This window comes from Quercus suber, unplaced genomic scaffold (assembly GCF_002906115.3).
Source record: "Quercus suber isolate HL8 unplaced genomic scaffold, Cork oak 2.0 scaffold_58, whole genome shotgun sequence".
In the NCBI taxonomy this organism is placed as follows: domain Eukaryota; kingdom Viridiplantae; phylum Streptophyta; class Magnoliopsida; order Fagales; family Fagaceae; genus Quercus; species Quercus suber.
Genome location: NW_027069523.1, coordinates 1,265,502 through 1,288,493, shown reverse-complemented (window position 1 = coordinate 1,288,493; position 22,992 = coordinate 1,265,502). Strand labels below are relative to the sequence as shown.

Genomic DNA, 22,992 nt, shown 5'->3' with positions numbered 1-22,992 from the left:
ATGCGCATCAGTATGTTTAATGTGTAGCTCGTGTTGTGGTAGCTCCAGTCTCTCTCTTAACTCTCATTTTCTATATAAACCCATCTACCCATCCCTCCGTTTTTCCAGCATTCTAATTCCCCATCTCATTGATTCAACCACCACCGCCTTTCCTAACCAATTCCAACGAGGCCTTTCACTCAACCCCCCTTTTTCTTCTACGCCAGGTACAATCCCATTTCCCAAACTTTCTTTCTTTCGTTTCTCGGTTTTTGTTTTCGTTGACCCAACTTTAACTACTGCAATTCTTATTCCGGATCTGGGTTTTTTTTTTTCTTTTCCATTTTCTCGTGGATTCCAATTCCTATTTGTATTTCAACTCCAATAACTTAGATTATTCAGCTTTTTCGAGGTTGAGAGAAAAAAATGCTCTGTTTTGTTTGGGCTGTTTGGAGGTTTCAAAATTTTGATACTATTTAGTATTTACTTATAAAAGCGCGAGATCTGGCCGTTGTTTTGGAATTGTTTCTAATAGTTTTTCGTATGAGCTAAGTTTGTTGGATTCTATATTGGGTTTCGTTAACACACATTGTGTGTTTCGCTTATTGAATCAAAAACTGGGATCTGGGTTGGTTATAGTTTAAAATTAGGTGCACTTTCTTTCCCATTTGTATTTTTTTTTTTTAACTTTATTGTTACAAAGTTCTATACTATATTGTTGTTTAGTAACAGAACTTATTCAAATCTGGTTGGTCTTTATTCGAGAATATGGTCAATGGATTAGAGATGGATAATAAAGTGCTAGCCTATGAATATCCTGGAGCAATTTAAATAATGTTTCATACACCAAATGAAGATTGGAGTTGATAATGAGTTAAATACAAGTGTGATCTGAAGTGTTTTCAGCAATTTTAGATATAATTGTGGTAACTTCTAATGCTCCTTCTATATTTGATTGACTTTCCTAAAGTATATATATATATCTTGTTCTTAGGTGTGTAAAGGCCTCTTTGACTCTACACCATGGCCACTGGACAGCTATTCTCCCGCACCACACAAGCTTTATTTTACAATTACAAGCAACTTCCGATTCAGCGGATGCTTGATTTTGACTTCCTTTGCGGTGTGCATCAAATCCCTTCTCTCTTTCGATTTGCAGATGTTTATTTATTTTAATGAGGATATAATGATATAGTGATTGAATTTTCGTTAGCGTCATGGATTAGTTTTCCATCTTTGTTGGTATTATTGGATTTTGGTGTTAATAGAGTGTTCATACTTGTATCTTTAGGGAGGGAAACACCATCAGTTGCTGGAATCATTAACCCTGGTGGCGATGGATTTCAGAAACTTTTTTTTGGTCAAGAGGAAATCGCTATCCCTGTGCACTCAGCGTATGTCATGTTTCTTGCTTTCTGTTTCTATGTTAAATCATTTTTCAATTATTATCAAATTTTGGATTTAGGATAGGTGACTACTTATGCATAACATATCGCTCACATAAAATAATTGATGTAAGGAACTACTTGGTATTGGTAATTTATGCATAGAAATGACTCATTATAAATAACGGAGTACAATTTTTATCTACACATATGGGACACAAACGGAGTTTTACTTGTATTAGTCCTAAGTATTGATGTTGCATGCAAAATGTCTAAAATGTTGACCATAAATCACAAAATTGCAGTAGGCAAACTAAACTTTCAATACAATAGGAGTTTTGAAGATTCTGAGAGATCCATTCCTGACCTCAAGTTATTTTTCTTTAGAACTTTTTTGGATTGGTTGTTTGCCTCGCGAAACAAATCATTCTCTTCTATCTTTGATTTTCTTGATTCTTGTAATTTCTGTATTTGACCCCTGTACACTTCCTGTGTACTAGGGTGTCCTTTTTTGATATCAATAAATCTTATTACTTATCAAAAAAAACTTTTGATACGATGAACATACTTGATACTACTTTTTATATCCATCACATTTTCATTACATGTTAGAGAATACAAAGCAGCTTAATTGTGGTTTCTGAACAATGAACTTGAATTTCTGAATTAAATTCTCTCACCTTCATGTCAATTTCTTTCGCAGCATTGACGCAGCTTGTGCTGCACATCCCACTGCTGATGTCTTTATCAACTTTGCATCGTTTAGAAGGTTAGCACTTATTGGATTAACTATATTTTGAAGTGCCAAACTTCTTTAATTGTATTTTATAATTAATCATATATTGATGAATATGCAGTGCTGCTGCTTCATCTATGGCTGCTTTGAAGCAACCAACCATTCGAGTTGTGGCTATCATTGCTGAAGGTGTTCCTGAGTCAGACACTAAGCAATTGATTGCATATGCACGGGCAAACAATAAGGTGAGAGGAATGTTGCATATTTAACCAGATAAAGAGAATAACCAAGCAGTGCTAATTTAAATGCTGCTGCTGCAGGTTGTTATTGGCCCAGCAACTGTTGGAGGAATTCAAGCCGGAGCTTTTAAGATAGGCGACACTGCTGGAACTATTGATAATATAATTCAATGCAAGCTGTACAGGCCTGGATCTGTTGGTTTTGTCTCCAAATCTGTATGTAGTCAATCCAGCATTTTTTCTCTTCCTAGCACGTATAGTTCTCGTATTATGGACAGCTCTGCCCTGAACTCCTTAGAAACTTCCTAGTAAGAAGTACAACTTTCATACTGCTCCATGGTTTTCTTATGAGAAATCTAGAACAGCATAATGTGCTTTTATGTGTTAAACCAGTTGCATGATGGGTTAAATTAATTCTCAAGTTCATTCTTCACCTTCTGAATCCTGTGTCTGATGAGGTTTGTTCATATCTGTTGTGTACCCATCAACTTAAAATACAATACTTTAACCTCATTTATGCTCTTTGTCCTCTTAATTCAGATGTTAGTAGAGATGTAAAAAATAGTATAGAACAAGGATTCTGTAGGAAATATAGGGTTGAGCAGCTTTTATAGCTAGGTCTTGAACAGACTCTAATCTATGAAGCACAATTTACTACTTTATTTGGCAGATGGACTTGTGCAATCTTTAAAAAGGTTGTCCCAGTGCACAAAGCTTCCACTTGTGTAATCTTTAAATTTGCTGAAATTTTATTTAATCTTTGAATGCAAAGTGAGATTTAATGTCATTTTTACATGACTAAAACTTCCTCTGGACTTGTTCAATTTGGTTTTCTAGCACTGAATACTGTTGTGTTTGCCTAGAATGTCATGTGGGTGTTGATGCTTAAACAATTTGTTACAATTACAGGGTGGGATGTCTAATGAATTATACAATACTATTGCCCGTGTTACTAATGGAATTTATGAAGGTATGCATATGCTAGCTATATTGTTTAATTTTTTCTTAATTTTGGCCTTAATCTCTGTGGATTTAGGTTGTAATTTAAACTTGAATGTGTCATTGAAACTGCTTCAGGTATTGCAATTGGAGGAGATGTGTTCCCAGGCTCCACTCTATCTGATCATGTTTTGCGGTTTAACAACATCCCACAGGTATGTTATTGCTTTTATTTATTTCCTTTTTGGTGCCCTGCCAACTGTTTCTCACTGTATGTGCTGTTATCCTTTGTGACAAGCAATGAAGCCATCTACGTATTTGAATTGTCTTGCTTATTCACATTCTGCATGATAAGTCCATATTTTTTGGACCAAACATTTATGTTCTCAATATCACGTGTATGCAATTTTCTATTGTGAAAATTTGTAGATTCTGTACTTTGACTAGCATGAAAGCTAACAAAATTTATGACGCTGTGACCAAGTTTTCTTATGTTGGACAATTTACATTTTTTGTGGTACATCTATCTGAGTTTTTGGGGCTATGGCTTCCTCAGATTAAAATGATAGTTGTACTTGGGGAGCTTGGTGGGCAAGATGAATATTCCTTAGTTGAAGCCCTGAAGCAGGGAAAAGTAACTAAACCAGTGGTTGCCTGGGTTAGTGGAACTTGTGCACGACTCTTCAAATCTGAAGTACAATTTGGTCATGCTGTAAGCAACTACCTCAACTGTCTTTTACTAATCTTTGGTTAATGCAAGTATTCTGTAGCATAAGAGGGGCATCATTTCTAAGTGAAAATATTTTTGGTATTGTCTAAATTCAGGGTGCTAAAAGTGGCGGTGACATGGAGTCTGCGCAAGGCAAAAATCAAGCACTAAGAGAAGCTGGAGCTGTTGTTCCCACATCATATGAAGCTTTAGAAGCTGCGATTAAGGAAACATTTGAGAAACTGGTTAGTTTATTTGTATAATAAAACCAAAGGAAAAAGGGTTACATGAATTCTCTTGGGCTCTTCAACTAGCTGTAATTGGCTTCTAAAAAAAAAAAAAAAAACTAACTGTAATTGTATTTTTTTTTCCCTGATAGGTTGAAGGAGGGAATATTACAGCAGTAAAGGAAGTTACACCTCCACAAATCCCTGAGGATCTTAACACAGCCATTAAGAGTGGGAAAGTTCGTGCTCCAACTCATATTATTTCCACAATCTCTGATGACAGGGGTACATTTCAAACCCATACTATTCTAATTTAGCATTCATGTGTTTTATAGCTTAGATATCATTTACACTAAATTCTTTTTTCAATCAATTTGCAGGTGAGGAGCCATGCTATGCTGGTGTACCTATGTCTTCCATTGTTGAACAAGGTTATGGTGTTGGTGATGTTATCTCTCTTTTGTGGTTCAAACGCAGCCTTCCCCGTTACTGCACAAAATTTATTGAGGTAGGTTGCTAATGACCGTAGACATTAGTGGGAATATGAAAAATTAGGGTTAAGAGAGAGAGAAGAGAAAAAAGGTTTAGGGCTTGATTGGTTAGTTCCTTACCGTAACACATATTTATATCAGAGTGATATGGCAAGATTACATAAATATCTCCACGCTAATATAAAATAACAAGAGTAACTCCAACAAGATTGTTTTTGTTTGTGAACTTGTATTTGTTTAAAGTTTTTACTTGATTTAGCTGAGTGTCCTGCTTGTTTTCCATTTAAATAAACACTTCTTCTGAAAGAACATGCGTTTACTTGTCCTTTCTCTAATACATATGGAATTGGTCAGATATGTATCATGTTATGTGCCGACCATGGTCCTTGTGTCTCTGGTGCTCACAACACTATAGTAACAGCAAGAGCTGGAAAGGACCTTGTTTCAAGCCTAGTCTCAGGTATATAGTTTGCCATTTGGACTTATTTCTTAAAATTGTTGAATGGACTTGTTCCTGTGAGCTGAACTGATTATGGAATAGTGAATGATGAACTTGTTAAACAGGTTTGCTTACAATTGGTCCCCGATTTGGTGGTGCCATCGATGATGCTGCTCGATACTTCAAGGATGCTTATGACAAGGTGAGACTTGATGGCACTATGAGGGAAACTCTTTTTTTTTTTATTAGGTGGTTAGCAAATACTATGATGATTTGGGGATTTTGATATGCTATACCCCTGCTGTGTTTTCCAGAATTTGACACCTTATGAGTTCGTTGAAAGCATGAAAAAGAAGGGCATTCGTGTACCAGGAATTGGGCATAGGTATGGAGAGATTTTTACTGTCAGTATGTTTTCAGATTATGCAAGACTAGAAACCATGGAAAATTTTATAAAAATTATGCTTTTAATGGCTATATTGCAAATCTGACTGTTTGAAACTCTTGTTTGCTGTGGAAAGGATTAAGAGAGGTGACAACAGAGATAAGAGAGTTGAGCTGCTACAACTGTTTGCACGCACAAATTTTCCTTCTGTGAAGTACATGGAATATGCTGTGCAAGTTGAAACCTACACTCTCTCCAAGGCAAACAACCTGGTGCTCAATGTAGATGGTGCAATTGGGTCCCTTTTCTTGGATCTCCTTGCAGGCAGTGGAATGTTCACCAAGCAAGAGATTGATGAGATTGTTGAGATTGGCTATCTGAATGGACTCTTCGTGCTGGCACGCTCCATTGGTCTGATTGGGTGAGTTAGATTACGCTAAATATTTTCTTATCCAGTCCTTTGGGTTATGTTTTGTGTTGCTTATTAAGGTACAATCAAATCCTTGATATTGACACATTGGCAGTTGGAATACTGACCCATCTAGCCTTTTTATCCACAAGGGTGATATTGTCCAACATTATATGGTCCCATAAGAGACTAGATGGTCCTATTTTTACTAATACATACATGACTTGTTAGTGACTAGAATGTATACTTCCAAAACTTTGAGTATCTAGTTTCCATTATGCACCTAAATGTGGCCTACTAGGACCAAAAACAAAAGGTGAGCAAAGAGGAGGAGAAAAAACAAAAAAAAAAAAAAAACACCAGCACTATAGTACAAACTATAGTGGTGATTCAGATGAACACGCAAGGGTGGGGGAGGGGGGGGGGGGGTCAGCATGTACTTCCTAAACATGTGGATTTTCTTTTAAAGGCCTTATAGTTCTATCTCACTTATTGCTCCTTATTCGAAAACAGGCACACCTTTGACCAGAAGAGATTGAAACAGCCGCTATACCGCCACCCATGGGAGGATGTTCTCTACACCAAGTGAAAGCATTTTCAATTTGCTAGAACAGCTCCAACGGTCCAACCTGCTTTTAAGTAGTAATTTATTGTTGAAGTTTCTACAATTGGCTAAAATGATCGTTTGTCGTTAAACTAGTGTTTGTACTTTGTACTGCTAATGTCAAGTTAAGTATCTTCATTTGTAAGCTGTATCAAAATACAATAGAGTGAACTCTCAAACCATCTTGTTCAACGAAGTTACATTTCCATTAAGAAATCCTGCTTTTTTGTTTTGTATCAAGAAGAGATAATGGCATTTAAGTGAAATTTTGCAAAGCATGCAGGTCATTATGTTCTTCCCATTTTGGGTTATGTTAGTAATTTTAATATGAATAATACCATTTCTATATCCTTTCTTGTCCGCATATGAGACGGATCATTTGTGTTAGGACATATGCGAATCATATTAAGAACATATGTCATATAGAATTGGCTAATCTTTCGACAAAATACACTTTACTTGTAATTGGGTAGATCTATGATGTGTTTAATACTTTAAAGAATAAGAGTTCAAGTATAGTATTAAAGTCATGAAGATTGGACTAAGAAACAAGTGAAGAAAAATCAATATATATATATAAAAGCAGAAACCTCATGCGGGAGAGCATGAGGTTTTGGCAAGTGGCACTCTCTTTGAAAATATAATTGAATTTTTTTTTTTGAAATAAAATACATCATTCTTAATTTATTACACTTGTTAGATGCCACATTAGTTATTTACTAAACTCAATAGATTTTAATTAGTAATAAATAAGACTAATGAATAAGATAGAGAGATGTTAATCATCAAAAGGTTTTCTTATGTTTATGTCTACTCCTCTTCCCTTATAACTAAATGCCTACTGTTCCTAGACCACTATATGCCTTCTCCTATGCCTATGTTGCTAAATTACCAATTCTATGTTCTATAATTTGCACAAGCTGAAATAGCATTCAGATTATTTAAGAACACATGAAATCATATAAAAATCACCAAATTAGAGTTTAAAATTATAATTAAAATTTTAAAAGAAATCTAGGCACATTTGCACAAAAATTCCATGTAACTAAGTCACACTTAGGAATATTGGATCATTTTTCCTTTGTATAAATAGAAGGATTCCAATGGGATGAGGGGGCTAACAATTTTCTCTCCAAAACATTTATTGTAGGAACACAAAAGTTTTCCATTGTAGACTTTTCACGATTAAAGAACATGACTTGCCAACTAATCAAACTAGAGTTTTTAGTACCTACAACAATTTCACAACATTAAGAACAAACCCCAGTGTATTCAATGTCAAATTCCATAGTCTCCTGTTATATCAAATGAGTGTTTAATTTTTCTCGCAAAGTATTGAATAGTAAAGCATCTGGACTATAATCTTAATTACAACTCTCAATCATGTTGAACTTGGATGACACCTATCAACAATGTATCATTATGAGATGCAGAAAAAATTTTAGAATGTACTCAACGTTTAGTATGGATGAGAAGAAATTTCATCATATTCCAACTGGTTAGGTTAGTAAGGGACCTATTCCAATTTAATGATCCTGGAATTTTGTATACAAGTATTAATCAAGGAAACTTCCACCTAAAATAAGTCGAACTTTTGGCAAGAGAGAAAATTGATGTCTAGACAAATCAAGCTAAGGCAAACCAAAATGGACCATATTCTTAATTTCTTATCTCTATTTGTTCCATGTACAAGGCTTATAGTGAATGCTTGGCATAAAAAAGTTGAACATCTTATCTAAAGTCCATCCTCTAAACGCTTGAGAAAAAATTCATTTAAACCAACACAATATATAAATTATAAAGAAATCAAAGAAAAATTGTCAAAAATAATGAAAATTTAATCTATGCTTAAATTCTTATAAGGATGAACACAATAGCAATGTCCTTTAAATAAAAAATAAAAAATAAAAAATCTATACTTATTTTGTACGTATGATAAAGTTTTATCACAAAATTTTTTGAGACTCATGTTGATGAGTGATTAGAAGTTATAAAGGAATAATCATCAATATACATACATATATATATATATATATATAAGTAGAGATCTCATGCAAGATTGCGTGAGGTCTTGCCAAGTGATGCTCTAATTTTGCATTTAGCATTTTTTTTTTACCTCTTTCATTAAATTTTTTTTACTGTTACCCAAAAGTTTACATTAACTTATTTTACTGTTATCTCATTAGTCTCTCATTAATTGCCTAAACTTACACCACACATTTCTCTCTTTTTCATGTCTTTTAGCATACTCACCATTTTAATATTTAAAAAAAAAAATTAATGACTAATAGTAATAACTAACCAAATAAGGCTTTGAAGAGAGATAGAGATTGAAACATAAAAATATTGTGGATTGTTAAATAAAACGCATTGTTTCACTACAAAATCAAAATGCATTGTTTCACTATAAAAGACCTGAGACTGACAAAACATTTGAAAGAGAGAGAAAGAGAAATTTGAGGGGACGTTGCCTCCATCATATTGGCCTCCCACCATCATCAAGACGCCGAAACCCCTACGGCTATTTTTCTTTTTCTTTTTAAATTAGGATATTAAATATAATTTAGATTTGGGTAATTTGGTTGGATAATTTTTGTTTTGTGTCTATAAGTAGAGAGAATATTTGATATGCAATGTAAAGCCATATTCTATCATAGTTTTAAATCATCTATAAGACACGTGCATACACACTTGCCCATACCATGTTTTAATGTCGCACTATCAATGAGTGGAAGACGATGAGAGAGTTGGACATACTTTTATTTCATTGTATTAAATATGTGAACACAACATAAATTATTTGATTTTCATAGTCCTGTTATTCTTTTGCAAATTAATCTTATCTTGAGAAGGCTATAAATATGTAGTGAAACAACAGTTATAAATTGCACACACATAACCATTATAATTATTCAGTTCAAAGAATGAGTAAAAAAAAAAAAGTTGGAGGAATATTGTAGAATAAAAGTTGTTACAAAATGTCTCTCTCTCAGTGACCTCATGCGAGAGTGCATGAGGTCCTGTCCAGTGGCACTCTAATTTTGCATTTAGCCTTTTTTTACCTCTTTTATTAAGTTTTTTTTTTTTTTTTTGGTTACCCAAAAGTTCACATTATCTTATTTTACTATTATCTCATTAATTGCCTAAACTTATACCACACCTTTCACTATTCTTCATGTCTTTTAGCATACCCACTGTATTTTTTTTATTTTTTTAAGTAAGGGCTAATAGTAATAACTAACGAGATAAGACTCTAAAGAGAGATAGAGAGACACAAAAATGTTGTGGATTGTTAAATAAAAAGCATTATTTCACTATATATTACCAAAATAAAAAACCTGAAACTAACAAAACATTTGAAAGAGAGAGAAAGAGGAATTTGAGGGATCACCACCTCTGTTATACTAATCTCCCACCACCATCAAGACACCAAAACCGCAACGGGTAGTCTTTTTTTCTTTTTAAATTAGGGACTTAAATATGATTTAGGTTAGGTAATTTGGTTAGTTAATTTTTGTTTTGGGTATACAAGTAGAGAGAATATTTGGTGTGCAATGTAAAGTCATATTCTACTATGGTTTAATTTTAAATCATCTATAAGACACATGCATACACACTTGCTCACCCATGTCTTAGTGTCGTATTATCGATGAGTGGAAGATAGTCAGAGAGTTGGGTATACTTTTATTTCATAGTATGAAATATGTGAACACAACACAAATTAGTTTATTTCATAGTTCCATTACTCTTTTGCATTTATTTTTGATTTCATGGTTTAAAAAAATAATAATCTTACCTTAAGAAGGCTACAAATATGCAATGAAGCTACTAAACCAATTTTTAATATCTCAAAATGTATATGTTTCTTTACTCTAATTTAGTTTACTTTTTCTTTATAATTTATGTACAACATTATTCAAAACTATTTTATATAAAATATCATAAAATTATCCGTGCATTGCACGGGCAACTTACTAGTTGTTCATTAAAGTTGGACAGATTCTCGACAGCTGCAGAAAGATATTATCTATCGAGGATTAATGAATCTTGACAGATAGTTCGACAGATATATCTATCGAGGTCTCGACAAATAGCTCGATAGATATATCTATTGAGAATTACGAAATCAGAATTTCCAAATCTAATTTTCGGCCCATGCTGATATATATGTGTAGGGTTTCTTTTCTCATAACTCTAGACATATATAAGACATATTTTAAAGGCTGTTACAGAAGAGAGTACAAGAAGAACACATGCAAAAGGTGACTGATGCCTTATTTCCTTTGAAAGAAGCTACTGCGTCTTTGCGCTTTAGGGTTTTGTAACCAAGTGCTTCTTGATTTTTATTGTTGATGAAGTGAAGAACTTTGTGGCCAACATTTTCTACAAGTTGGTGAGTTAGTCATGTACTGGGAGCCGTGCATCATTGGTTAGTCATGTACTGGAATTTGTGCAAAATGGTGGCGTTCATATATTGAAGAGTTCAGAGGTTTTGAAGCGATAGAAGGTTTCAGCTGTAAGTTCATCTACGGGGATTGTAGAGTCTAGGGACAAAGGTTTTGTACTAAATCTGGAACTTCTCTTTACTATAGTGGATTGCTTTTCGAGAAAGTTTCCACCCAATTTTTTTACTGTGAAACTAGTTTGTTTCATTGATTTTTTTAATCAATTGGAGGATATATTGGTAACCTCAAGCCTTACTAGTTAATACAGATACAAGAAAGGAAATATTGAATATATATATATATATATATATATAATTTTAATAGAAAAGAATTATTGCAATATATATAAATTTAATAAATTAAGATATATATATATATATATACATAATTCAAATATAAAAGACATTTTAATTCACATTGCAACTCAAACCATTGGTGAAAGTCATCACAACAAAAAGTAACAATAGGGACACAATAGTTTTCACAATATATAAAAATTTCAAATGAATCCACCGCTAACAATATTTTATTACCTGCTTTTAACAATTAGCCATTTTAAAAAGATATGAAATTTTTTGTGCTTTTAACAATTAGCCATTTTAAAAGATACGGAATTTGTTGTGAAATATATTAGGACTCTTATTTGGTCAACAAATTTGTATAAAACGGCTTGGACTAGTGAGTCCGTGACTCACAAGTCCCATTTACCACTCTGAGCACTAGTTATTCCTATAGTCATGTAAGCAATGAGTGCAACGTGTTGTGTACACCTGCGCAACACAGCAATTATGACTTTCAAAACAGATCTTACTTCCAAAATTCAATCTGTGTAAAGCATGATAAACAGGACGAATAGATCCATTCACGAAGCAATGAAACCAATCACATTAAAATAAGTTGATTTAAGTGATCAATTTGTCTTGCCTTTATGTAAAAGTCTTCTTCACCTTTTACGATCACATCATTTATCACAATTTTGGTCATAACTTGTTGAGGTGATCGAGTGTATGTAGCGGACAATCACTTACACATAAACCACTACTCACAATCAATCGATCACATAGAGTCGTGACTTAAAAACTGTCCCTAAACTTTCTTTTATATGAAAACTCAATGATTAGATCAATATATATTCCTCTTATCTTGTCAGATATCATGCCTGCCAAGCACCTCGCAAGCCTTTAGCCTTTTGAAATTTGGCTCATACAGTCATACTACTTGAGATTAGCCATTAATATATCCTAGTATGAATCATTAGTTGGCAGCAATTAATGACCTGGTTTCCGTTAGTTGGGGAGCAGCTGAACTTCACAGCATTGTCATGGGCATGATATCTTTATATCATAAGATTGAGAAATTGATGGATTAGTTATTGTTAAATGATTAAAATCTTATTTTAAAAAAAAAAAGTTTAAGGATTAAATTACAAATTGTACCTGTTAACTTTCATCAAAATTCTGCTCAGTCTTGTAACATCTATAACTTTTACTCAGTAGTCAGTACTGTAATTCTTTCATCTAATTAATTTCGTTACATTGTGCTATTAGATGTCCTTAAAATGATGTTATTTTGATATTTTTGAGTTTCTTAAATTTATTTTTAAAAAAGAATATCTAAAAATCTTATAAAAAACATATTTTGAAAAAAAAAAATTAAATCACAAGCTCTCTCTCTCTCTCTCTCAGTGTGGGGACCAAAATGTCTTAAAGACCTCTTAGGTGAACTAAATTCATCTAAGTAAAGAGATGTTATGCTCCTTATATGAAGGCCTTGGACTCTAATTAGTAAGAGACCTTTTAAAACTATAAAGGGGGCAATTTAAAGCCGACAATATCATATATATATCAATCATAAAGTTATTTTTTTCGAGAAGAAAAGGATGGAATTGAAGCATAAGAGGTGATACTTAAACCGTAAACCCCACTAGTTCAAATTTGTCAAAGTATAGCAGTTGAGAGTCTAGAATGTAAGTAGTGCAGAAATTGACTAGTGGCAGCTGGCAGGCAAGCCAAATTTATGTAGAGAGAAGTTTCGTTATCACTACGAATCATCACCGATGGGGATTGAGGGCATATTAATCTCCGTGACCCATTCTCTCTTAACAATATATTAAGGGAAGTATGCAAAGCAAAGTCCATGACGAAAAATTTCTTCACCAAACTATTAAATTAACCACACATCACCTAAAGCCTTGAAGACTCTAGTTTTGTTTTTTTGGTTTTGTTTGTTTAAAACTTGCCACTCGTTTGATGTGGTCCCTTTTTTTCTTAACATTTTGAACACCGTCCTTTGGAATAACGTACAAGCAAATTAATTGTTTTCAAGATGTAGAAAAAGATGTCATACTCGAGTGATTCTCTCTTAACAATATATTAAGGGAAGTGCATGCAAAACAAAGTCCATGACGAGAAATTTCTTCACCAAACTATTAAATTAATCACACATCACCTAAAGCCTTGAAGACTCTAGTTTTGGTTTTTGGTTTTGTTTGTTTAAAACTTGCCACTCGTTTTATGTGGCTCTTTTTTTTCTTAACATTTTGAACACCGTCCTTTGGAATAATGAAAGCAAATTAATTGTTTTCAAGATATAGAAAAAGATGTCATACTCTTGAGTAATTTTTGAGTACTCTCAGAGCACAAAAAATTATACTTTCTTCTTTCACATTCATGATAGGGTCTACTCTTTAAATTTATGGTGAGATCTACCTCTTAAAGTGTCCCATATATACTTCAAAAATACCTAAGAGTTTTCCCATATTCTTTATGGTTGTAAATTGAATTGATGTAGATGGTGGCCAGGACTTTGAAAAATGTGTTACTTTGTACCAAAATTATGTAAAGGTGATAATTAGGTACTACTCTTTGTAGATGTATATCCCTCTCGAAGTCTCCCACACAAAAGATGTGTTGTGTTGTTATTTTGAAGAGTTTGTCTATCCAAGTAGGTTGTAACACAAGTTTGATTTTATTTTAGTAGTGAAAAAATTGTTGTTTTATCTTACTTTGGAAGTAGAAGAGATAAAAGGAAATAAATAAAAATAAATAAAAAACAAAAAACAAGTGGAAAATGTATTTGTGTGACTTTGATAGAGCCTAACATTGGATCAAGCCAATGTTGGGCAAAAGTTTCTTTCTAGTTAATGTTTCACAGATTTATATTGATTCACTCAAAAATAAAGTCGACAAAATTTAATGCGAGATTATGCGGAACTGCGGTTTTTGAAAACTTTATATCTAATGAGAAAATTATCAGACAATAAAAATTAAGAAGTTGAGATTTTTCATGAGAAAATTATCTTATAAAACGGTTTCATAAGATTTCTCTCTTATAGTATGAGTGAAATTATGAGTCTTATGAGTCTCAAATATTGTGAGAGGATGACCCCATTAGATCATTTCACAAGATATTTTCTTTTATTTTCATAGGTCATCGTGTTCATGTTGGGTTTGAATATCTTCCATAAGGTCTTTACTCCTAATTCAATCTTGAAAAAAGATTCATCATCTTGAACTTAAAATACACGGTGTTTGTTCATTTAGACCCCTTAAACCAAATTGTTTAACCTAATTAACTAACCAAGTTGATTATTAGGTTTATTATTCATATCTAGATTAAACAAGCATATATTATATCATGCACAATAGCTATAAGAGAATCGAAGTTTTTACAAAAGATTTAATCCTAAATCTATTGCTACCTCCAGTAGTAATTAACTGACATGACCACGTACAAGTTCCGAATTCACAGACTCATTCTCTTCTTGGGTTTGCACTACACAGGCACCCACACTTGTAACTTTAAGATCACACTCAAATGTTTCATATTACCAGCAGTAATGATCTTGTAGAAGAAACTAGGTTCTACTACCGCTTGATTGTAGATCTTACTCCGATAGATTCTTGTGTAGTTAAAAGGTACAAAACCTCTCAAATTTCACAAAGAGTAACTCACATGTCTTTTAAAAGTCTGAAAAACGTAGTTAGGATTTCTCTTTTACATGTGGACAAGTTAGAAAGAAATCCTAAACATTTTCACGGGTTTGGGCCTTGTTTAAAACTTCTGCAGAATCTGATTTCTGCGATTTTCGATCAGTCAAGTCTAATTTCTCAATCGGTTGAGCTTGACTGAAATTGACTCCTTTTTCTATAGTCATCTGAACTTGAAGCTTGAAACCAATACTTTTAAGAATTGCCTAATACATAGACTAAACATGTTTTGTTCTCAATTTACCAACATAAATAAAATATGATTCTAAATAGTTATTCCTAAATCTTCATAACCTAACACATGGTTACCTACTTTCCTGGAAATGAATTTCCTTTTTAGGTGGATCAGTAGCCACAATCTGTATTTTAAACCTTTAAAGTTGAGAATATATCTTTTAAGAGAAAAATACTGTCATGTACCAGTATAAATCGTGACTTTAGGTCACATTTTTTTCTAGTTTTCTGTGTACATGTGTGTGATAATAAATGTGAAATAATCGGTGCTCTTTTTCTTAGAGGTAATTGGCCTTCGAAAAGACCGAATCATGAAATTTTTTATGGTATTTTTATTTTATTCACGAAACAGAAACGCAATCCATCTCAAAAGAAATGAAAAAGACAAACTACTACTTTTCTAATATAATAATATAATTAAAATCATACCAGGCGTGATCATTGCGTCATTATTCCAATCTTTTTTTCTTATATAATACAGTTTTTGTTTTTTGTTTTATTTGTTTTTTCTAAACAGAAAAGGATGAGGAGATGGCCGTAGTCTGAATTTGCAAAAGAAAACTAGAGTCTTGAAAACATCTATGCATGAAAGCATTCAAATAAGAAATTACATATTACATAATGAAGGTTTGACATAAATAACAAAAACCTTGTGCCTCACTTTTGGAGGAATGTTTACAGCAATATATTAGATTGCACAAATTAAGGTGGCAATCATTTTTTTTCCCTGCCTAAACAGAAACAACAATCCTCCTAAAGAAATGGTAAAGCACCTTGAAAATCTTCTAGGACAAGAAGACACATGCAATTACTGCTCTGTAGTTTAGAATCAAAATCAAAATGTAATCATATCATAATCTTCACCAAACAAGTAACTCAACCTCTCCATTCTCCATGGATCGCCTCCCAATCCTGGCTCCATTTTTTGGCTAGGCGATAGCTTGGATCTACACAAAGGACATGTTACCTGGCCCTGACCAATCCAAACATATAGGCACTCCTTGTGGAACACATGAGAACAATTGCAAAGCTCTCTGACCCCGTCACTTGCCTCCATGTTATTCAAGCACACGACACAGACCAAGCCCTCTGCACTACAGTTGGCTCCTCTTCTTTTGAGCAAGTCACCATATTCTGTTATTGGAAGTTGCTTCTTGATTGATTCATCTATGAGGTGGAAAGGGAGAGGTACCAATGAAGGAGATGGTCGATGATCTGGCTGATAATCAGCATGGTTTCGATGTCTAAAGGATAAGAATTTCCAAAGTTGAAGCAGGTATGATAGTAGCAATATGAGAATGTGTTTTACAAGGCCTGGCAAAAGGTTTAGAGAGGTTGATGTTGTAAGGTTTGGAAATTTAGTGCTACTCTGCAACCCCATGAAGCAAAGAATTGAGGCAAAAATGAAGGACAAGACAAGTAGTGTGGCCGGTGACTATTACCTAAAACGAAAAGAGTACCTACGGCCCGGGCTATCTAGAATAGGAAAACAAGTACGACTTTTGAATGTTTGGACTTTGGACTTTTGACAATCCCATTGCATACACAGGGTGGTAAAAAGAAAAATGTTAAAAACCATGTATAATTGCACAACTATCTATATAGCAAATTGTGAATGATAGAAAAAGAAGTGGTGAATTTATGTGAAAATAACAGACCAAACAGTCACAATTTGACATATAAGATAGTTGTGGCAAAAACTATAGTAATTTATGTGGTATTAGAATTAGCTCAACTGGTAAAGTCTCTAATGGTTGTATAAGAGATCTGGGATTCAATCCCCGCTTATACCAAAAACTGATTGGTGTCTTGGGCTGATGATAAATAGCTATCATTAGGAGCGGACGCCATAGGTTGAAACTATCTCAAAAAAAAAAAGAATTACTCGCAGTAAAAGCTTGAATTTTACTCAGTATGGAATATCTTATCTTGTACTAGTCATTTTATAGTTTCTTACCCAAATAACTCACCTCTTTAGTTTCTGATCTAATTCACAAACTTACAAGTTAAAACTTCAAACACTGTTTGCTCCATCTCATCCATTGTCCCACCAACGAAAAAATTTTAGAATCACAACTTTTTCTAGCACAATTTTGTCATAAGTCTAATGTTATAATCTTACGGACTATAAATGATGTAGAAAAAATAATAAATTTATGTGAAAGTGATATGCATCAATTATATTAAGTCACACCAAAATTATGACATATTAATTAAGTCGTTGCAAAAAAAGAAGTTATGATTGTGGAACAACTCTCCATGAAGTCGTTTATAGTACTCCTTCGATTGCATCATCAAGGTTAACTTCAAGTCTTGAAGACAAATCTAACTTTGAAAAATCCGATTATTGTAAAGCTTGATAAATAGAGCTAATCCTTCTGGTGAAGTATGTGAGTTATTAGGCATCCCATATTTTTTGTTAGTTTATTTTGCTGAACAATGAGACAAAAAATTAAGCACGGTATTACCAATATCCCATTCATAATAATCTCCAAACTGAAAAGAGTAACCCTGAAATATGGGGACAAGAAATTGCATAAAAAAAAGACTAAAGATAAGACTCTGTTTATTCTAAAAATTAGTTTGGCCAATAGTATGGAAAATTCTTAGGTACTCTCGGAGTGTGGATAAATAGTGTTCCCTCCTCTCACATTCATAATAGACTCTACTATAAATTTAATGAGTGTGACTCACTATGAATATAAGAGGAGAAAGCACTACTCTCCATACTTCTAGAGTACTTAAGTATTAGTAAAAGTGGCTAATAAAACTAGCATTATTCATGATAGATCCTACCATAAATTTAATGAGTAGACCTCACCATGAATATGAGAGGAATGAACATTATTTTCTATGCTTCGAGAGTACCTAAGTGGCTAATACAGTTAGCATTATTTAAAAAAGAAAAAGTTAACGTATGACTTTAGGGCATTATTAATAAACAATTTTAAGAAATTATTTATGAGAAAATAAAGAAAGCGATAAATGTTTTGACGACTTTTTCTATTTTTCATAAAAATAATATTAAAACCCTCCTAAAATTATTTATTAACAATTATTTTAAAACACCGTTAACATAATCCTATTTAAAATTGCCAAATCTAGATCCTAATTATTGACAGTAAAGCCATGTAAAAATGTGGTCCTGTGCTTTCAAAGTTGTGACAAAAAAAAAAAAAAAAATTACGGCAAAACTCAAAAGGATCGAGAACTGTAGCAAAGAATAAAAAAATGGAGGCCACGTTATTAATTACACAGGTGTCTGGAGTTTGGATAAAACTATTCCCAAATAATAAGAGATGATCAACACATGCAAAAGCAAGATCTCGTTTAATGGTTCTTAATGGTCTGTTTGGGTTGATGAGAAGTAGAGTAGAGTAGGTTTAGCACAAAATTAGTTTATTTTTAGTCAATACTACTATATTCTCCTCTATTCCCTCTCATTTTTTCCTCCATCTAAACAGGCCATAAAAGATTGAAAAGAAGATTACTCTAAGATTTGTCACATGAAGGTCAAAAGAAAAAGAAAGAAAGAAAGAGAATTTGTAGCTAGGAAAAGGGTCTTCTTCACTTCTCCTCTCTTTAGTCGATCAGTTGTTACTTTTCCAATTAAGAGAATTAATTATATGTTGCTTTTCGGTCTTAACAAAAGTTTTAGTCTTTTCTTAAATAATAATAACTGTAATCAATGCAAATGCATAGATATATTAAAAATTAAACACAATTTTTATTATAAAAATATAAATGATTAGTTAAGTTATTAAAAAAAAATGGCATGTAACACATGCATATATATAAATATATTTAAAATTAAATATAATTTTATAATCAAAATATAGATAATTAGTCAAATTATTTTTTTTTTTAAAGTAAACAAAATTAGTTACATATTAAAATTTTTACCTAAATTTAATACTACTTATGATCATTTTTTTTTTTTTAGTTTTTAATAAGATAGAATGCGTAGTGGTATTTGTTGTGTGGTGATTTTTATTGAGTATATGTGATTGACTTTTTTTTTTTGGTTAATTTTATAGTTCATTAATATTAAATTCTTAGTATTTTGCACTTATTAACTCACTTGGCACAAAAATTAAAAAACTTAAATCAACATATGGCACAAATTTAAATGGATAGTTAGAGTTTGATCCCCACATAAATTTAGATACATGGCACAAAATTAGATTTTAATTTCAAATTCTAATTGAACTTTCTCGAAATTTTTTCTAATAATAATAATAGCATGAGAGTAGTTGTAATTTCGAATTAGGATAATTATATTTTTATATTGTACTATCAATGTAAGACTTAGATTGTAAACTAAACAAATGTGTACAATATTGTCTCCTTTATTTACAATAATCATCAGTACTAAATTGTCAAAGTTCTTCTAATTAAGCCAAATCCTATTCTATCTAGTGTGTAAAGTTGTGATTTATATCTATGTTTTATGTTGATTTTATTCCATGACAAAAAGTGTTGTAAGTACATTAAATTATTTCCTTGTATTTTGTGGGATTGTATTGTATTGAGTTTAGTATTAAGTTGGTGAAGAATCGAGCATGAAATAAAGAATCAGTGCAGTTTCGCGACTAGCTCGCGAGTAGCTCACGAGAAGGGTTCTCGTGAAAAGGGCATGTTAGAAGCACATAACTGAAAGCTGAAAAGTCGTGCTAGGCTATCAATTTCGCGACTGTCTTGCGAGAATGACCAACCCGCGAGGTACCCACGAAACTCTCTGCTTGGAGGATTTTAAGTGTGACTTTCTTACCCTTCACACCCATACTATATATACCATTATTACCCACAAAAGTATGAGAGGCTATTTAGAGAGAAAAACTCTATAGGTTTTTTACAATACAACACGCCTATCTTTTAGAGAGAGAGAGAGAGCTACACATCCTTAGTGAGAAATCAATGTAACATCTTCTCATTCCCTTTCTCATTGTCATGCATTGAGAGGAGATTTGTACCCAAACACAACCCATATTTATTCAGAGTGTAGAAAGCATTTTGAAACTTGGGAAGTTTTGAGAATTTGCCAAAAGAAACTGGTGAGGCTTGGCGGATGCAATCAGGTGTATTGCGAGATCTAGAAAGTTAGAGGAGACATAACTCAGAGAAGTCCGTTGGTAGCAAGAGCTTGGAGGACTCAAGTACATTGGGTAGACTAAGCTTAGAGGGTCTTTTGTTATTCATGTACTCCAACTTTATTCTCTAGTGGATCAATTTTCTTCTTAAAGTTTCTTCTTAAAACATAAATAAACAAATACATCTTAAAGTTTTCCTCCAAATTTGATCAAAGAATCTTTTATGTGTAGTACCGATTCATGAAATGGGTGAAAAAATTGTTCGTTTTGAATCAAAGGGAAAGCTTGAAAAGCAGAGTAGGTTGTGGCTTAATAATGACTTGCTTCATGTTTTAAAGGACAATATGGTAAGAAAAATAACAAATCTATAATTTATTTGAATGAATAGGATTGAGTAGCTATAGTAACATAATTTTTTTCAATAAATTAGTTCTTTAAAATAAAATTCCAATAGGTAAGTGGTTACCTAAGTATTTATGTAACGAAATCAAGAATAAAACATTCATTTACCAAGCTAATATTTTGTCAATGATGATTTCTTAAATTTTGAAAATAATAATATCTTTTGATTGTGCAAATCACCAATCCTTTGCTTTTGAAATCTTAGGCAATAAATGCAATTGAAGCCATGGTACTCGTTGTATACGAGAAAAAGGATTTCAAATTTGAAGAATTTCTTGAAGTGTTATCAAAGATGTCTAATCTTAGATTGTTGATAATTAACAAGACGGACACCTCAGGTCTTCTTGATGATCCTAATCAGCCAAGACATCTTGATGTTCCTAATCAGCTAAAACATCTTTCATGGGACTCATATCCTTTAAAATGTTTGTCCTCCATTTCCCAACCAATGGAGCTTGTTCATCTTGAATTGCGGTTGAGCCGTTTGGAATATCTTTGGGAAGGAGTAATGGTAATTTTGTTCTTTTAACATCCTTTCTATTATTTATTATTTCCCTTTTCTTCAAATGTAACTACAAATACAAATACACTCCAGGTCCGGTGTATTTGAGCCTCCTCCTTTCATTTATTAAGCTGTTTTAATTTAAAAGAATTCTGTACTTATTAAATTAATTTCTACGTTTAATGGAAACTCTTTTTTTTCTCTTTTGGTAACAGCTTTCATCCAAGTTAAAGATCATTGATCTTAGTTCGTCCTTTGACCTTATTAGGACACCTGACTTTTCAGGTGTTCCCATACTTGAGAAACTAGACCTTTCTTATTGCGCTGGATTGGTTGAGATCCACCCATCTATTGGACAACTCAGCAAGCTTAGGTACTTACATCTGGAATTTCGCACTTCTCTTACCGATCTTCCCAGCATGTCTGCTGAAATGCAGTCCCTTACGGTTCTTAATCTTGAAGAATGCTCAAGAATTAGTTCGTTTCCGAAATTTACTGGAATCATGAAAAGCCTATCAGAACTCAAATTCGGTGGGACTGCTATTAAGAAAATACCACCCTCATCAATCGAGTGTTTGACTGCCCTTACTTTATTAAGTCTACGTTACTGCGAAGATCTCGAATGTCTTCCTAGCAACATACTTAATTTGAAGTCACCTGAAAAACTCGATCTTTACTATTGCTCAAAATTAAAATCTTTGCCAAGGCTTCCATCAACTGTAAGAGTTATAGATGCTAGGCAATGTGATTCCCTAAAATGGTCACTAGCACAGCTCAAACTGAGTAAATGCTCACAACCTTTCTCCCAGTGGTATCAGCTTGATGAGAGATACATTCCAGTGGAATTTAAAATATTGTTCCATCTCCTGCAGGTAATCTCTCTCTCTCTCTCTCTCTCATTGTTAAATAATAACAATTAACAATAGTTGTGTTTTGGGTATAGCTACAGGGACTCCTCTGTCGTAAAACCGTTTATGGAACTTCTTCCAAAAGGGAAGAGGATGGATCAAGAACTGAATTTCAGATAATTTCTCCTTCATGTTTGACACTACCAGAGAGGAATTCAATAAGCATAGAGCTGCCTTCAAATTGGTATAATAGTAAATGGATAGGATTTGCTATCTTTGCATCACTACCAAATCATGTATACTGGGGTGATGTTATTAAAGCTCGTGTGATAGCCCTTGGTGATATGCCTCAGAATCATTGGGCCTTTGAACTTTTTACTGCCTTTTTTTTTGATAGGCAACCTTTTACTAACTTCATAAATCTTAGACAGGATTGTTGCCTGTTGTATTTGTCTCGTGATGAGTGGTTTGCTACTGTGGGGAATGGTAAATGCAGTCAGATTAAGGTTACATTTACCATTGATGTGTTCAGTTGTGGGGTCACTTTGTTATATGAGCAAGATGTGGACGAGTTCAACCAAACAAATGCACTATGTTTAATTCGGAGACTTGGGGGAAAATCCATCTATAAATTAAGTGGTAATGACCTTCTCAACCATCCTTCCCATTAATGTCCAATCCTATTCTATCTTATTTTCTTTCTAACTAGACATCTGGTTTCATCACTGGCAAGTCAAGTCATTTTTCTTTTTCTTCCTTTGGCTCACCATGCTCAAGCAATCCCAATCGCCCTATACTTTTTGAGTTCCTTAAAATTAAACTTAAATTATTATTATTATCATACTAACTCAAGTTTTCACATATATATGCAGTTGGTGATGAAAGGTCCTAGACTAGATGGGAACACCTTGCACATCAAGGCTTTGTTTTTGGAATGGAC

At 33.1% G+C, this 22,992-nt stretch overlaps 3 protein-coding genes across 3 annotated transcripts; 2 read left to right on the top strand and 1 right to left on the bottom strand.

Annotated features, from left to right (window-relative positions):
* The first annotated feature begins 71 nt into the window (after positions 1 to 71).
* Positions 72 to 6,924, top strand: LOC111988996 (ATP-citrate synthase beta chain protein 1). Its single transcript, XM_024020792.2, has 17 exons — positions 72 to 206; positions 974 to 1,102; positions 1,271 to 1,373; positions 2,068 to 2,133; positions 2,222 to 2,345; positions 2,421 to 2,555; positions 3,249 to 3,309; positions 3,417 to 3,493; positions 3,835 to 3,990; positions 4,104 to 4,232; positions 4,367 to 4,499; positions 4,595 to 4,722; positions 5,060 to 5,165; positions 5,270 to 5,346; positions 5,459 to 5,529; positions 5,666 to 5,950; positions 6,452 to 6,924. The coding sequence occupies exons 2-17, from the start codon at positions 1,003 to 1,005 to the stop codon at positions 6,525 to 6,527; spliced, it is 1,827 nt and encodes a 608-aa protein (XP_023876560.1). The 5' UTR covers positions 72 to 206; positions 974 to 1,002; the 3' UTR covers positions 6,528 to 6,924.
* A 9,121-nt stretch (positions 6,925 to 16,045) lies between these two features.
* LOC136067112 (RING-H2 finger protein ATL39-like) lies at positions 16,046 to 16,591 on the bottom strand. Its single transcript, XM_065772432.1, has one exon. It carries the CDS (start codon positions 16,589 to 16,591, stop codon positions 16,046 to 16,048), a length of 546 nt encoding a protein of 181 aa, XP_065628504.1.
* Positions 16,592 to 20,938: 4,347 nt separating this feature from the next.
* Positions 20,939 to 22,685, top strand: LOC112024848 (disease resistance protein RML1A). The gene is made up of 2 exons (XM_065772434.1): positions 20,939 to 21,213; positions 21,420 to 22,685. Exons 1-2 carry the CDS (start codon positions 20,995 to 20,997, stop codon positions 22,122 to 22,124), a joined length of 924 nt encoding a protein of 307 aa, XP_065628506.1. The 5' UTR covers positions 20,939 to 20,994; the 3' UTR covers positions 22,125 to 22,685.
* Positions 22,686 to 22,992: the final 307 nt, after the last annotated feature.

What these genes read in the sequence shown, in the direction of transcription:
- LOC112024848 (XM_065772434.1), top strand. Translation starts at nt 20,995, where the DNA reads ATGTCTAATCTTAGATTGTTGATAATTAACAAGACGGACACCTCAGGT. An exon ending in ATCTTTGGGAAGGAGTAATG is followed by an intron (nt 21,214 to 21,419) that starts GTAATTTTGTTC and finishes TTTTGGTAACAG; the next exon opens with CTTTCATCCAAGTTAAAGAT.
- LOC111988996 (XM_024020792.2), top strand. Translation starts at nt 1,003, where the DNA reads ATGGCCACTGGACAGCTATTCTCCCGCACCACACAAGCTTTATTTTAC. An exon ending in TGATTTTGACTTCCTTTGCG is followed by an intron (nt 1,103 to 1,270) that starts GTGTGCATCAAA and finishes TTGTATCTTTAG; the next exon opens with GGAGGGAAACACCATCAGTT. An exon ending in TGTTTCAAGCCTAGTCTCAG is followed by an intron (nt 5,166 to 5,269) that starts GTATATAGTTTG and finishes CTTGTTAAACAG; the next exon opens with GTTTGCTTACAATTGGTCCC.
- LOC136067112 (XM_065772432.1), bottom strand. Translation starts at nt 16,591, where the DNA reads ATGGGGTTGCAGAGTAGCACTAAATTTCCAAACCTTACAACATCAACC.